General features: G+C 44.5%; 1 protein-coding gene across 1 annotated transcript; it reads right to left on the minus strand.

Moving 5' to 3' along the window:
- Positions 1–3,781: 3,781 nt before the first annotated feature.
- GPHB5 (glycoprotein hormone subunit beta 5) lies at positions 3,782–6,460 on the minus strand (the record flags this gene model as incomplete). The annotated part of the gene is made up of 2 exons (XM_083863986.1): positions 3,782–3,970; positions 6,254–6,460. The coding sequence occupies 2 exons, from the start codon at positions 6,458–6,460 to the stop codon at positions 3,782–3,784; spliced, it is 396 nt and encodes a 131-aa protein (XP_083720112.1).
- Positions 6,461–16,881: the final 10,421 nt, after the last annotated feature.

A 16,881-nucleotide genomic window follows, 5' to 3' on the forward strand; every position in this document is an offset into this window, starting at 1 on the left:
TGCAGCCCAAATCTCAGGCTGCTATAAGTGGATACATCCTCAGAAGAGCCAGGACAATCCAAGAGGGCACAGCACACAGCCTGGAATATGTTTTATTCACCTTCCCCCAGAGAAAGATGGAATTACTCACGAGACTTTCCATGGCTTGATTTCATCTGGGAAGAAGTGGCACAGAGGACCTACATGTCTGGGGTTAACAACAATGTGCCAAAGGCATCCCCCAGAGCAGAAAATTCCCAAATTGCTGCCAGATAAGGCAAGGGAAAGACACCTCCATGCAGCCCTGGTGCTTTCCCATTTCCCTGAATACCCGTGGCTGGCTACACTCCCTGGCAGGATGTTGGGTAAGATGGGCTTTGCTCTGACCTGGTTCCAAAGTTTTCATGTGAATACAAAGAGGGCAGGGGGCAGCTGCCTGTGTCTCCCAAAGAGAAATCCAGCCAGTGCAGGGAGCATCCATCTGGGGAGGCATCCTGCCCTCCCTCTCGTGGCAACTGGGGTCTGTAGGTGGGGTAATATACTCTGATTTCTGGCATGGTCATTTGGCCTGGGCTCACCAGCTGCAGAGAACTGAGCTTCCAGAGCCAGTGGATTGTTGTGGCTGCCACAGAACAGGAGGGTGTTTTGACAAATCAAAGCACTGCATGGCAGTAATTATTGCTGATCAGCTTAAATGAGCTAAAATAAACCTGAGGCACTGAGTGCAGTGCAGGAGGCAGATGTGACTGATCACAAGGGGCCTTACATAGTCCATACACTGCACTTTAGAGAGGAAAAAAATCATCTGTAGCATCATTGCCAGTGTCCAAAAGGGAAAGTGAGGCACAAACAAATCCACTGCTCTTTGTGGGAGACAGAATAGCTGAGGTGTCATGGCCTTTGTGACAAACACTCACCAAAGTGAGTGCAAACACATCCCAAATACAGACAAGCTGTCCAACTGCTTTGGACAGGTTGGGTGGTGAGATCTAAATCTGTGGCTTTAAATAGTATTTAAATGCTCCCAAGGAGGTGATGTCTGCCTGGGAAGAAGCTTCTCATGCTCTGAGATATGTGGGCTGTGTTGTCTGCCTACAAATTCTGAGCAGGACGTACCAGCCCAGCTGCAGCATTAAGGATGCGAAAAGCAAAGACCTGGTCACAAGTTGTAACAGGACAAGGAGTAATGGTTTTAAACAAAAAGAGGATTGATTCCTACCAGAAGTTTTTTACAGTGAGGATGGTGAAATACTGGCTGGAGATGTGGTGGATGCCCCATCCCTGGAAGCATTCTAGGTGAGGTTGGGCAGGGCTCTGGGGAATTGGTCTAGTGGAAGATGCTCCTGCTCTTTGCAGGCAGGCTGGACTAGAAACAATTCAAACTATTCAGTGATTCTAAATATGAAAATTGAAGTGAATTTAACAGAATTAAGACCTATTAGTGTAATAATTTCTGGGGGGGGAAGGTCCACATTTGCAATCTGGTGTTGATTGGACTTCTGTCTCTCAGGGCAAATCCACAGCATCTCTTTTGCTCTCCTCCTTGAAAAATCATCTCCAAGTGGCCTTTTGCTGCCTTGGTTTCAGTCAGTACATCCTTTCCACCTCCCCCTTCTGCTCCCCAGCCTGGCTGCATCACTCAAAGCCCTTTTCCCACCCTAGAGTGTTTTGTTCTGATCACTTGCTGAGGTTTCTGCTGTCTCCCTGTGTCTGGGTACAGCCCTGATTTCCTGCTGGCTGCAAAGGAAGGAAGTTTGCCACTTTCTAACCCTGCCTCTAATCCTGAGCCTGCAGCACAGCCAGACTCCATCAGAGAAATTCAGAGTAGGAAATGACTTCACACCGAGGAGATGTTTTGCAGGTGTTCACAGCTCTGGCAAAGAGTTTGTGGGAGTTTATAGATATTCTACGTGAGAAATCTCTACACACAGAGAAAGAGGGACACGTTGCTTTAAACTGCTTTCATACTACAGTTTTGAGGTTTATTAAGGACACAAAGCAATTTGCAGGTTTCCCACAATCACTGTAATGCCACTTGACAATATCAGAGGGATGGTAAGGTGCAATTTGAGACAAAACATGATGACTTTTTAAAGGGTAGTTAAACTCTCCATTAGCAAAAAACCTGCTCCTGTTGCTCTTGGACAGAGCAGTCTCTATTCAGAATTACAGAAAGTAGGGTGATAAAATCACCTTCTTCCTACTCAGTCACAGTGCAGCTTTTACAGATAAAAAAAAATTATATCAGCTAATAAATTATGGGTTAAATTTAATCTGTCTCAGTGTGGACAGGACACCTGGGGAAGTTTCAAGCACGCATCCCTGCAAATGAAGGTGACTGCATCCAGAAGACAAGGCACTGAGTGGGGGGAGACAGGTGCAGGTATTACTCTGAGCAGCAGTTCTCTCCTAATGGCTATCTGAGAAGGTGCCTTTGTTTTGGGAGCTCCTGTGGGCCTCTCCCACTTGGCAAATCTTCTTTCATTCACCTGATTTCCCATTTTGCTCAGGGGAGAAATGAGGGATGAATTTGAGTGTGTCCTCCTGCAGGTGGGAGCCAGGGAACAAAGGCACTTGTGTGTGGCTGTGGTCACAGGGGGCTCTTGTGGCAGCTCCCAGGTGTCCCCCAAGTTTGTAGAGTGGGTGTGAAGAGGTGTGAAGTGTCCTGTGGAACATCTGCTCTCTTTCCTGTGCTGGACTTGTCTCACCCACCCCTCCTGCACACTCCACAGCTCTCCTGCAAGCACATCTGGCTGTCCCCCAGCTCTGTGTGCACCCTCAGAGGAGCAGGTCTCCATGGAGCTGAGCAGCTCAGGGAAACTGTGGGAAGACCCTTCCTTAGCCCCCTCTTTCCCACCACCTCAGCCAGGGGCTCACTGAAACCAAACCATGACTGTTGCATTTTGGCTTGGTCCCTCTGACTCTGGAAATTGTCAGGAGAGATGCCTTGGGCTCTGCAGAGTCTCACTGAATCCACGTGAAGCCATTTCCCCTCTAATCCCTGGACAAAAGCAGATGGTTCTGCACATTTAATGTGTTTCTCTCCATTTTTTTTCTTTTTTTCAGGAATTGTCCCTCGTGAGATAAATTATTTTTTTCAACGAAATGGCTCCAATTAAGCAAAGCACTGAAATACCTGTTTAGCTGTAAAAGTCCACTGATATTAAGCAAAACACTTAATCATGAGCTTAAGTCCTTGGCTGAGTCAGGGCTGAGTATGCATTCCCCCTAATTTCAAGGTAGTGATCTGAATACTTATTTCCATTTTATTGGCCTTGAGACCTTTTTCTTTGACTGTTATTCCTGAATGACTGCAGGGTAAGATTAACTAATGGGGCTGAGAGGGGGAGGTGGTGGAAGTGCTGGTGACTGCATTTATGTTACTGGGAAGAAGCTAAACCCCGGATGAATCAGACTGTTATGGAGGAGGCAATGCCTTTGTGGGGTGTTCCCACATCCCAGTGGCTGTTTTCACACCCCAATAACTGTTCTGTCCACTTTGTGCAAGGAGAAAGTTCACACAGAGTGAAAAGCTCATGAGGAGGAAGGGAAACTGCAGCATTTCTTTTTACCACAAGATTTGCTATTGTAAGGCTTTGGATTTCTACAGCAACAATGCTTTGAGCAGCATGAGGAGAGGGGATTAAGCCTCACCTGCCCAGAAGAGCCAGTGATTAACAGCATTACAGGGTGAGATCAAATTCTGGGCTGATTCACACCCTCCAGAATGCCAAGAAAGGACCAAGGGTATGAATCTGGGGGAGAATTTGTCCCCTTCTGGCCTGAGCTGAGCTGGGAGGGGTCAGTAGGTCTCACACTCAGTGGTGGCAGTGGAGCAGAGGTCACAGTCACAGCGGATGGCCACGGGGTAGGTGTAGAAGGGATCCACACCTGGGGCACACCTGGGCAGCTTCACCGTCACCATCCTGGTCTCGTTGTAGGTGCAGATCCGGTGGTGGGACTCGATGTAAGGTGGCTCCAGGATTGGTTTCTGCAGGAGAAATGCAAGGCAAACATCTGGAGCTCCAGATTCCTCAAGGGGGTTTTGTGGAAATAGAGGAGCTACCGGATCAGGTGGATGGAAGGGGCCATGGAAATAAATTTTAGGCTCCATCCTTCAAGGTTTGCCTCTTGGAGCCCTGCCATGGAGGGGACTGGGTGCATGTACATGTTTCAGTTTGCTTAAAGCATAAAGCTCCAATTAAAACCTGCTTGAAGGAAGAGAAAAGATTATCCCAAAAGCTGGGTTTTAGCAGAGTATGAGTGTTTCGACCAAATGCTGCCAAAAGCAGCTGCTTTCTTCCAAAAGCATTGATTTTCCATTAAACACATTCATCTGGAAACCCTTCATGTGCACAAGCTGCCTAAGAGCAGGGATGCATCCAGGTGCCAAAGGCTGGGGTTTTTTCTCAGCCAGTCCAGTCTTCCCTGTCAGGCTGCACTTCCCACAAATCCCAGTGGCTGATACACTGTGGGGAAAGCTCTTGGCACAGCAGCCAGCATAGAAGTCTGCAATTCCTCCTGAGAAAATCAGCCTGGCCAGAGACTTCGGCCATCAAAAGATGATGGGAGCCTGAGAGCCTGGAAACCCACCCTGCCATGTGGTATCACAGTGGAATTGGTTTTGCTGAAAAATCAGTTTCTCCTTAACAGGGACACCCATTTTCCAAAGACTCCAGGAGTGGGCAGCACACCCAGGAATGGGAGCCCACTGCCTTAGGTGACATATCCAGGAGACATTTTGATTTCTTTTTTTCCCTCTGTGCTGTGCAAAAAGCCCTCCCTGGGAACCAAGGACAGAGTGGGAGAGAACAGATGCAACATTTCAGCAAGATGTGCAGACACCCTCTCTCTTACAAAGCCCCTATCCAAACACATCATGGTGCTTTCTGGAAGCTGTTGAACCCACAGCCAGGTGCATTCAGCTGAACTACACCCCAGGGGTGCTGCAATACAACAAGAGAGGCTGCAGGGTCTGAACTGCCAGAGGAGCTTGGGAATAGGGAGAAGCAGGGGTTGAGACCCCTTAAAGGAACCTCATCCCAGTGTGGAATCTGGCCACTGGTGGCCTTTCCCCTCATGCCACCAAAGCATGAAAAAGGGGAGTCAGGGCTGGCACACAGACCCTGGCTCCTCCTCTGGTCACTTATGTAGGGTCCTTGTGTTCATGTGGACAAAATCCCTCTGAGTTACTCGAGGTTTTCTGAATAAATTAAACTGGGATTGGCCCTTGAGCTTTCCAGTTGCAGAACAGTAAAGACAGTCAGAAACTTGTTCTCTGGCATGTGTGTGGATCTACTTATGCTCTTTCTTTCTCCCTCTGTACACCCCTAAAACTTAAGTACTTCTTACACACAGGGCTGTGACTAAAAACTGGACCAAATTAGAAACAGACATCATCTTTGGGATTTGCTTTTGGGAACAAAACATATTACCCCTCAACCAGGAGCTCCATCTTTAATCTCCAAGGAATACTTTTTTTTTCCAAGCAAAGTAATAACGTCCCCCTCTCCTTAAGTGTTCAAGCTGTAAGAGGCTTTCAGGCTGCATGGTAAGAGCATTACATAAGTGCTTCATTAATGTCATCACATGGCTTCTTCCCTTCCCCTGTGGGGCAGTGGGAGGAGGGAGGGGACAACCAACAACAAACACTGGCAGTGGCAGCCAGGGGAGCAGGACACTGTGTTGGGACCCTGGGCACTGAGAATTTTAGGCTTTCAGTGGTAACAGGCACTGACCCCCAAGAGAACACTACATTTGACCTGAGGCCTTGGAAAAGGCTTCCAAAATTGAATGACAGCACTGGGATTGTGTGTGTGTGGTTTGAATAGAAGTGTGTAATGTCACAGCGTGGAAAAGTTGTAGTTTAAAGTTTTAGACTATAGTAATATATATAAAGCAAGATGGAGATTTTTCCTTTCTTTTTCACCTTCTTCTTCATGGGACTGGATGGTATTTTGTAATTGGATAGAAAAGTCAGCATTGCAGGACACAGGTCATTGGGCTAAAAGTAAAAATAATTTAGGTATCATTTCATAACTGGACAATTTGTTCTTAAAAGGCCTTGTAGAGAGATAGAGACAGAGCCATTTTTCACTTTAGCTTGAACTCACAGCTTGTGAGACTGTAACATAGATAAGAATTAATAAACACCTGAGCCCAAACACAGAACGACATCTCTTGGGTGTTTAATCCTGGCTCTAAGAGAAAAGAAGATAAAAACCTAAAAGTCTTTGGAGGGCTTTTCCTGAGTGTCCCTGGGGCACAGGCTCACCTCCCAGGTCTCACAACGTCCCCAGCAGGCGTCTGTGGTGACCCTGAGCCCGCGGCAGCCGGGTTTCCTGGCCAGGAAGGTGAATTCCCTGACGGCGCAGCCCACGAACGTCCGCAGGTCGATGGCCGAAGCCTTGGTGCCCACGGTGCCCCTGGACAGCAGCAGCAGCACCAGGAGAGCTCCCAGCACCAGGAACTGGAGCTTCATGCTGAGGGCAGAAAGGAGAGGAGGGGAGGGTTGGGAGAGCCAGCACAGGTGAGAAGCGCAAGTGGATGGATGTTCTAGAAACTTAGAATTTGGGGTTTTGGGGTATGGTAATACATGAGAGTCAAGATGGAGAATTTTGGGTGTTGTCTTTGTCCTTCTTCACCTTCTTCTTCCTCCTTCTTCATGGGTTTAAGTGGTTTTCTGTAATTAGGTGGAAAAGGTCCGCATTGCGGGCCTTGGGTGGTCATTATTAGGTCAAAAACATAACTAATACAGGTGTCACCTTGTTATTGGGTGATTATCACTTAAGAGACCTTGGAAAGAGTTAGGAGCACTCCATTGTACCTCGTTTCCCCGGCTTGCTAGATTGAGCTCACAGTGTGTGAGTCTGTAAATACTGTAAATAGATAAGATATAATAAATATTCCAATTCTGAACTCAAATCTACGTTTCCTGTGTCTTAATCTTGACCTTGGCAGAGGGAGAAAAAGAAGCTTAAATCCTCACAGACGGGCTCAGCTGAAGCCTTTCCTGCCTTTAAACACAGAGTTATCCATCCTCACCCAGCCTGGGAGAAGAGGGGCAGGTGGATTAATGAGTGGTCATTACTTCCAGAAGTGGAAAATCTCAGTGAAAAGGTCTGTAACAGAATGCAGCAGTGTGAAAACTTCCCCTGCAGAGCAGTGGGAGTTTGCCTGGAAGACACAAAGTCACCAGCCTATGCTTCAGCCCCACTGAAATCTCCATTTTTGCAGATTTGTTTTGCAGCATATGCTTTTCTACCACCCTGTTTGTGTTGCCCTGAGCTCACACAAAGCCAATAGCTGCAGAGCTGGGACCCAAACACCCCTGAATTTGCGCTATAATCTCAGCATCTCCCAGAAGTGTTACTGGACTTGTCAGTACCAACACCCTGTGCCCTGGACTTGTGCCATTCCTTCCCCAGGGCTGCAGCCAGAGGGGCTGGCTGTCCCTTCTGTCCCTTCAGACCCAGCCCAGGCTGCCAAGCCAGAGATCAGAGCTGGTCAGACCAGGTGGGACATGGCCAAGGTGACCAGAGGAACCCTGAACTCCTCACACCTGAGCAGCTCAGCATCCACCAAGACCTGTTGGCCTTCTGTCTCAGTAAAGAAAGCAAACAACTTCTCTGGAACAGCTCCTCAGTCAAAAAAAAAGAGAGCTGGAAAGTAGCTCTAAGCTACAAGGTCTATTTTACAATTCACAGATTATCCCTGCATTTAAATACATCTTTCTCAGAAACCCCAGATTTGACACTTAGTTTTGAGAAAGTCAGCTACTGCATGTGGCACAGACGTGTGTGCTGGGGTTTGTCCTCAGCTGGACAGACCAAAATTAAGTGAGCTGGGACTGCCATTTGCCTGGCTGATGCTTGAGTCTCTAGGTTCCTGTTAAACAAAATGATTTAAATTTGCTACATCAGAGCTTTAGATCAGCAGATGATGTTTGCATCATATATGTCACCATGTATACACTGGAGTCTAACATGTGGCTAAAGAGAGTATGTTTATATATAACTTTCAACAGGGTAAAAAAATGCTAAAAATCCTTATTTTTAAAAGAAGATACGTAGAGCAAAATAGACAAACTTCAGAACAAATCAAACATTTATCCTTTGCCACTTTAGCAAATCCTGCTGCTTTATTCATGAGCCAGAGCTATGACAGGGAGCAAACACAGACATTGACTCACCTAACCCGTTGGAGTCAGAATTCTTTTTGCAGTTTTAAATTGCAGATGGTGTCTCAGGATATCAGAGTGAGCAAGCAGGAGACCTGCACTGCAATCTTTGTGTTTGTGATCAGTAGATCTCCCCAGCAGCTGCTACTGGGATGTCTAATTGCTCAAATTTATAGAAAGGGTCTTGTCAATCAAGGCAGATCTTTACTTGAACTACCCAAGGCATCAAAGTCATTGACTGTAAAGCAAGGCTCTCCTTTCCAGCAGTGATTAGCTTCAAGGGAATTATTGTTCTTGCAGGTTATTGTTTCATAACCTGATCAGAAAAGGAGTATCTCGATGAGTGAAATTATGAGCATGCACTGGGGCAAAAATGGATCTTCTTTTCCATGATGGAACATCAACACCTTTGAGAAGGAATTGGAAGCTGGCTCTGAAATTATCATTAACCCCTCTGATTAACAAGCCCTAAGTAAACATCCTCAAGGGAAACTTCTCAGATATTTTTATTTTAAAAAAGCCTGGATTTTTCTCAACTGCAGAAGCTCTTTTTTTGCTCAATTTCTCTGTACAAGCAGGGGCAAGGGATGGGGGGAGGAGGTGTGAGCTTGCAAGGAAAGAAAGTGTTCTGCTCTTGTCGAGAGGCAGCTGAAACACAGGTGAGCACCATTGTGAAAGGAAATTTAGAAATCATGTCCTCTCCCTTCACTGTGCAAACCCAATTTTCAGCTGTTTCCAGGATAAGGAGCATCTGAGGAATTTGCTGAAAAACTTGCTGGTCAGTGAGTTCATAAAAGATGAGTGGGAGAGAGAAGTGCAGCCATAAGGTCACACCTGGAGAAAGTCACCTTCCTTCCTCTCCACCATGGATGGATGGTGACTTCCCAGCTCCAGTACCCAGAAAAATCCAGAAAAGACAGGGCAAGTGTCAGGGATTATGGACCCGTCAGGATGATGGTGTCAGAGGCAGCCACAGAAATACAACCCAACCATGAGAATAGAAAACACAGGGGAAAGCTTGGTTCAAATAAAATCCATGCTTCAATGTTTTAGAGGGAAAAACAAACTGAGTAGAGAGCAAAAAAAGAGTAGAGGGGAAAACACAACAACCAAGCAAAACAGCATCTCTTGATGTCCAGAAATGGACAAATGGCATCTTATCCAACATGAAGCAGTGATTACTATGAGCTTGTTAATTTACCTTACAAACATCCAGTACATACTTCTGATGGATTGCATTCAGGCTTTCTGTAGTATGAGTTATGGAAAACAGTAAATTGCCATTGAGGAGGTGAGATATTGAACCATTCAGGACCACACCTGTCAAAGGTGCTGTCCCATTTTCAGGGTGGATAACCCATGGCTCAAGGTCCTTGTTTCACTGCCAAGGTCAGCAGCCCACATTTGGTGCAGCAGCAGAGCTCACACTTGTTCCCAAACCCCTGGGAACCCCAGAGCACTTGCTATGTTTCACTATTCAGCTTGGACCAGCCACACGAGCTGGAATGTAAAAGGCTGGTTATTTACTCTCAAGGTCTACCTTTGCTGTCTGAATTAGGAAACAGTGACTGGAACAAGTGAAAGAGGGAAGGGATTGTCCCAAAAACAGAAAAGCAGCAGGCATTTAGTGCTGTTGCCCTATTGCCATCATGACACGGGAAAAAACTGCTTCAAATAATTAATTCACTTAACAGGAACCAAAAGGGAAAAAAAATAAAAGAAGGGACAGAATTTTTAATCAAAGATTTGAAAAGTTAGGAGAAAGGGATTGTTTAAAATCTATCCCAGTATTCTCCCCCATTATTGTACCCAGTCTCACTGGCAGTAGAGGACTCCAGGTTCAAGTGACGGGTTATCAGGTGAGACACTGGAGGAGGAATGTTGAATAGAGATGTTGTAAATGTCTCCATCGGATCACCAGACAACATCCCAGACACTTTTTTCCCCCATTGAAACCAACAGGGAAAAGCAGGAAATTCAAAGACAAATGGAATCACAGGGAAGTCAAGAGGATCAGCCAAAGCCTTGTCACTGATCTAAAACAATCAGCAACTTCCCACTAAAATAACCCTAAAACTACTTTTCTATAATTTTCACTGACCAAAAGTAAAGCTAGAAAATAAACTTTTAATGCTTTTTTCAAAAATATGCTGTTGAAAAGTTCCTGACTTACAGGGAAACCATGTAAAAGTGAAAATACTGAGCTAATAAGTCCCCTTTATTTGATTCTGGAAATGTGCCAGCAAAAATCAGCCCAAGATTAGAGGCAGGTACAGGAAATACATGCCAGATGGCAGATGAACCAACTTTGACAGATCCCTCTTCTTCTATGGATTAAAAAACCAGGTGCTGGAGTTTTTGTGTAATTCAGCTTGGTTTCAGTGACTTCAGCTAAGTAAGATCCTGTTCTCTCATCTCCATTTGTACTGAACACCCTCTTAGAGTGAAACAAAAGAGAAATTGCAGACTCTCACTTATTCTGTCTCCAGAAAATCCTGTCTGTTTGTGGGACAGACAGCAATTCCTCAAGGATTTGCACTGTGCTTTGGGAAAAGCCTGTGCTGGCTTTTTCCCATGCAAAGTCTTGCTGTCTTACTGTTCTCTGAGTTTATCTCATTTAAGTTAATCAATAAATAATACCAGTAGGATTTCAAATTGGGTTGGTCATGAGAAAGGAGCTGAGATGAGCCATTTAGTGGGACAGACCCAGGGAAATAGCAATGCTGAGTGGCTGCACACAGCAAGCACTGCAGAGAGCCAGGTAGGCTGTGGCAGGGCAAAAGAACCTGGTGACCACTGAGGCAAGAAATAAGTGACTGTACAGGAGATATTTAATGCACTGCACATGAGAGGGGTTTGGAAATGTGGGTGTCAGTTCAAAAGTGAGACAGAGGGAGAAATGAGGTTGAGGAATCAAGGTGCTGTGGGATGGCTGGCCGAGTTCACAGGAGGTGGCATCCAAGAGAGGTGAGGATTCAGTTCAGAACAGAGGGAGTCATAAAACTATCAGGCAGGATGCACATCTATAAATGTTAGATGCATTTTGGTGAACTCACAGGGGAAAGTAGCACTAGAATCACTTTTCCCTATACAAGTTAACACTAGACTTTATGTCAATAGCTTGTTTACTCTTTACTGGTAGTTTTGAAAAACAAAAAAAAAACAAAAAAAAAAAAAAAAAAAAAAAAAAAAAAAAAAAAAAAAAAAACCAAGAAAGATAACCTTTATGTCCTGAAAACAGCATTTTGAATAAATGCATTAAGATGATTTCATCCATCCCCACAGCTGCTCCGTGTTTGTCTTGGAATGTGACTTCCCGTCATTTTCTCCATTGTAAAAGAAGGCAAAGAGTTGGTTTGTAAAGGCACAGACAAAGCAGGTTTAACCTTGAGAGGACACGGCTGATCTGGGAATGAAAATCAAAGGCAGCAAGAAAAGCTCCTCGAAAGGCTCCGATGGAAACACTGCCAAGTGCGGGGAGCAAAACCAGCCATGGGGAAATGTGTTCCTGGGCAGGAATGGGATCAATGTGGGCTCTCCCCACTAACAATGGGACACCAGTCCCCACTGAAGGGCTCGGACACACAAAGCCGTTTGTGCTTTAGAAGAATTTCGGCTCCTTTTTGCTTCCTGGGCTTAAACACAACAGGAGCTGGCAGTGGCTGAATGAGCATTAGGGGGAGAAGGATGGAGTGGGGAAAGAGGATTTCTTGAGGCTGCTGTCGCAGTAAATCACAGTCCTCGGGGGAATGACCCCTCTTAGAGAGGAGATAAACACTTCTTGCAGCTTTGTGGGGGTACCTGTGTCAGGAATGGCAGAACAGCCCAGTGGACACACCTGTAAAATCCTGAGAGGCTGTGGAAAGGCTCAGTGCTGACTGCAGCACAATCCCGGCTGTTTCTGCACAGACACTGCCTCAGCTCTTATGAGGAATCTGTCAGACAATTCTTCTCTCCTTTTTCCATCAGACTTGGAAAATGAAGTCCAAGGGTGAGGCTTAACAGTAACAAAAAAACCACTAATCCACAGTTTGCTTGAGGCACATCTCTCCTGGAGAGATAACACTCCTCTGCTAAAAGAGGCCTGTAGCTATGATGGATTCAATCCAGGAGAGAACTAATGAAGGTCCTACAGGCACTGGAAGAGCTGAGGCTTCTAAAATTTGGTCGTGCACTTCTCTAACATACAGGTATTGTACCCAAAACAAGGTAATTCCAATAAAGATAAATCCAGCAGAACTGCAGGTTCAGCTCAGTTCTGATCAGAATCTCATTTGGTACTATAGGGACAAAAACCTGATTTGATACTATAAAACTATTTGCTACTACAAAAACCTGATTTGATTCTGTATGGACAAAAACTACAGTTTGAACATATTGACTGAAATTTCTTCTTTATGTGTTTATTTATTGACAATAAGCAATCAAACACCACTTCACCACACTGTTGGTAAAATTCTTAGTTTTCTCAGGAATTTTGGAAGGCTGTGCACCCTTCATCAAAAACAGCCACATTTTCTTCCCTATTAAACTGTCCCTTCTTGATGATGATGCTGATCACATTCAGCCCAGAATCTGAATTCAAGAATTCAAATCCAATGGAATTGGCTGAATATTGATGTGAGAGAGAACCGGGCTCTCTAATTGTACACCAGGGAATTACCTGGAGATTTGATCTGAGTTCATTGCAGTGTGGAAAAGATTTTTCCAATAAATACAGATGCTATGCAAACTTTCTGTGTCTGACAATAACCACTTTTGCTCAAGTCACTTTTGCACTCCATAGCTTTCCTCTAAAAGTCTGTTCTGAAAAGACATTTTAGTCTTTTAGGACAGACTAATGAGCAATGACACAGCTGCTCTGGGCTCAGAATTTGAAGATGAACCTTCTTAATCAAAACTACAGAAGTTCAAAGATACATTACCTTAATTCAGTAATTTCCCTGCTGTTCATGGCCAGTGCACTGGAAAACAGACACCTTGTCTGACTCACATCACCCCCAGTGCTAATGCTCCTCAAACAAAGCTACTGTCTCCTCCTGTGAATCCTGTCAGAATAAACTCACAGAATTATTGAACTAATCAAAATCCAGCCAGGAAAACAAACATGATGAGTGTCCCAAACCCCAGAGAGGCACTTGTCCAAATCAAACCTTGGCACAGCAGAGACCCAGACAGTAACAGGCAAGAAGTGTCAGAAGCAGATAGAACCTAATCTTCCAGCCTGAACTCTTCTTACCCCCTGGGGAAATGTGGATCTCAGTCAACACTTTTTGAGTCCTCAGACTATTTCCAGTTCAGGTTCTTCACCCTGTTCCCACTGATCTTAACAAGCTCCTTCTGGGTGCAGATTTGTCCCATGTCATGGGGCTCAAGACGCCAGGAAGAAAAATAGGTTCCATCAGTCAGAAACAAACTCCACCATCATACAGAGACAGCTGAGGTACCAGAGGCTGTGCAGGTTTCTGTTGTCTATCTTGAGTCACCAACTTATCAGCAACTGAAGGATCACCAAGGGAGGAAGATAAGAAGAGTGAGAGATAACAAAGATCCATCTTCCACCTCTGAGCATCACTGGCACAGGCACATCACACTGTGACTCTCACCATCCTCTCAGGGAAGAATTCCTTCCTAATTAACATCACATCATAGTTTACAGCTTATTTACAAATTCTGATATCACAGTAGTAACGATTTCACCAGAGCTGAAAGTTCAGGTCAGAGCCTGCACTCTCCTGCATATGGATTAATCAATAGAGATTAACTGAAAAAGTACCACAAATTCAATTTTTTTTCCTGCTAATGCTACACACCTCTGCCTTGCTTCAAGCATGCTTTTTATTCTGCACTCTCTGTAAGCTATGTCTACTTTAATTAGATCAGACAGATAAATCCTGATTAAAAAAAAAAAAAAAAAAAAAAAAAAAAAAAAAAAAAAAAAAAAACACCCCACCACATTTGTAATTTAAAGACGCTTTGAAACCAGACATTAATTTATAAAGATTGGACAGTCTAACAAGACAAGTTTCGTGTTTCACAGAGCTCCACATAGTATTTGACTTTGACAATGTCAGCTATATCCTCTGCAGTTCAAAGGTCAAATATGTAAATCAAGACTGAGTATAACAATTTCTTGCTTTGCTTGCAGCTGGCATGTGGCAAATAAATGCTGAAATCCAGCTGCTTAAACCCTCAATGATCCATTTAAGTTTTAACCCAGCAGTGAAATGACTAAAAGGTATGTTTGCAGAGATGTGTGCCAAACTGTACCCCAGGGATTCCCACTCGGCTCCAAGTACTAAAAGACTCTGAACTTCTTGGACATGTAAAGAATACAACATACAGATGTTGCTCTATAAGGAAAATGCATTACAAATGACTCACAGATTAAGCTGGAAAGATAATAAAATGCTGGGTTTGACTCGAAACATAAGGTTAGAAAATTAAATGTAAGGTTTGCCTCTTTAATTAGCATCAGGGATCAGTTGCCCTGCAGGCTCCAGTTTCTGAACACTTTATCACATCACCCAAGAGCAACAAGGACTGTAGGTTAAATTTATCAGGGTTAGCAATGGCCAAATCTCCACTGACACTGAGAGGGGAAAACTTCTGGTCTGTACTTTCTTTAGAGCATCCTCCTCACAGAGATTGGCCACAGAAGACTCAGAACAAACTCCAGAGCCACAGCTCAACATTTACTGATTTTCCTGCTTTGGGTGACATTCTCTGCACAGCGTGAAGAGCACTATAATATGTCTCTAAATAAACTGGTACAAATGACAGCTGCTGGACATCACAGTTGCACAGCCTTTCTCAACTGAGAAATCACCTTATTTTTTTTAATCCAAGGAGCCTGAGTGTTGACAGAGAGATTAAAACTGGCTAATCTTCCCCCATTTAAGTTGTTTGAGTGCCTGCACAGGACCGTGTTCAGGCAAAAGTTTTCTAAACCTTCTGATTAATACTTAAGAAACAGACAGTGGCTGCAGGCTGAGCAACACAGATTTCACCTAACCCAAGGAGAACTCTGGAATAAAAAGGATTCTCCATGTCACAGGAAAGTGGGAACTTCAAACCATGGTCCCAGGGACCCTGCTTTAAGTGTGATGTTCTTGTCATCATTGTCAAGGGGTTTTTATCACCAAAGCCACTGGACACTGAATTTTCATACATTTTTTAAAAAGGCTCGGGGCATTTCATCCAGACACAGTGTTATTCAGGATCTCTCCTCTGCCAAACCTCTTTGGCACATGCAAATAGGAAATTACTGAAGGCACTAAATGCAGCTCCCCACTCCTTCTGTTACCCTCTCCTCAGCACCGAAGAGAAGGACAAAAACTTCTCTAAACTCCACAGAGAGCTCAGCCTAAAATAGTCACAAGGACAGGTAACACCACAGAATAATTAAGGCTGAAAAATACTTTTAAGATCATTGAGTCCAACTGTTAATCCAGCACTGCCAAGCCCACCACTAAGCCATGTCCCCAGGTGCCACATCTGCAAATATTTCAAATACAGGAATGGTTATTTCATTTCCCCAAGCAGCCTCTGCCAGTGCTTGACCACCCTTTTGGTGAAGAAATTTTTCCTAATGCCCAATCTAAATGTCCTCTGGCACAACTTGAGGTCCCCAGGCAGTCAGAGCAAGAGACCCAGACTGAGCTCTTGACTGACATGGCTGAGCCAACCCTATCCTGATGCTCTGGGCAATAGGGGTAAAGTGTTTTCCTGGACATAAGACACATGTGACATCTTCAAAAATGCCTTGTCTCCTTAATTCCTTAAACATCTGATCATCTTTCAAGGCAGATAAATGTTTGAACAGATTTTGGTCTTTTCACCTCAATGCAGCACCTCCAGCTTTGAAACTTCATTCCAAGCCCATATTTTTTCCCCAGTGTCCCCTCTTCTCTCAGGTCTGGGGCAGAACAGCACACTCCATTCAAAGTCCCTTTTTCCACAGTCTGCAAAGTGCTGGTTCACTTCCATGACAGGGTGCCAAAGCAGATGGTACACACCTTGCTTCTCAGCATCACAGTGACATTTACTGCAGTACTGCATTTACTCTCCTGGATGCATTTGATATTCTCTAAACAAAGCAAGTAAAGTTACACTGTTTGCTTTCCATTTTTTTTCTCATGTCAAACAATAGGTGAGTAGGTTTTTTTCACAAGACACCCTGTTTTACGTAATTCATAATAATGGAGAGTCTCAGAGGAGAAAAGTTTTAGTAACACTGGTCATGAAATGACAACTGCACCAGGAAAGGGCAGTTCCCTGCTCCTGAAAGAAGAAAAAAACAAAATCCTTTCCATTTCCCCAGTAGCAGAATAACATCTTTTGAACAATGCTGCCCTGTTCATAACCAAATTCTTTTGTAGGCAGACACTGTGTCTAGACAGCCTCAGAAAAACTGCCTCACTTAACGTCCCAGGGCTGGGGTTCTCTGTGTGTGCTCAAGTGTTTACCTGAATGCTCAGGTACAGATCACAAATAATGCAGCAGAGATTTATTCAGTTTTTTCCTCTGGAGCTGATGAGTGTCATTATAAAACAGGCAGGAAGCAAACTGGGATCACACATTCCCTCTGAAGCTCCATATCCATAAAAGCTTTGCAGAGGTCACGCAGACAATGCACACACAATAGTGGATGATATGAATAGGATCCATTTACTGCAGGAAGAGGAAATGAGTGCACGTCACCCCTCTTAGCACTGACCACT

The sequence above is a fragment of the Zosterops lateralis genome (assembly GCF_965231275.1).
Source record: "Zosterops lateralis genome assembly, chromosome: 6".
NCBI classification, from domain to species: domain Eukaryota; kingdom Metazoa; phylum Chordata; class Aves; order Passeriformes; family Zosteropidae; genus Zosterops; species Zosterops lateralis.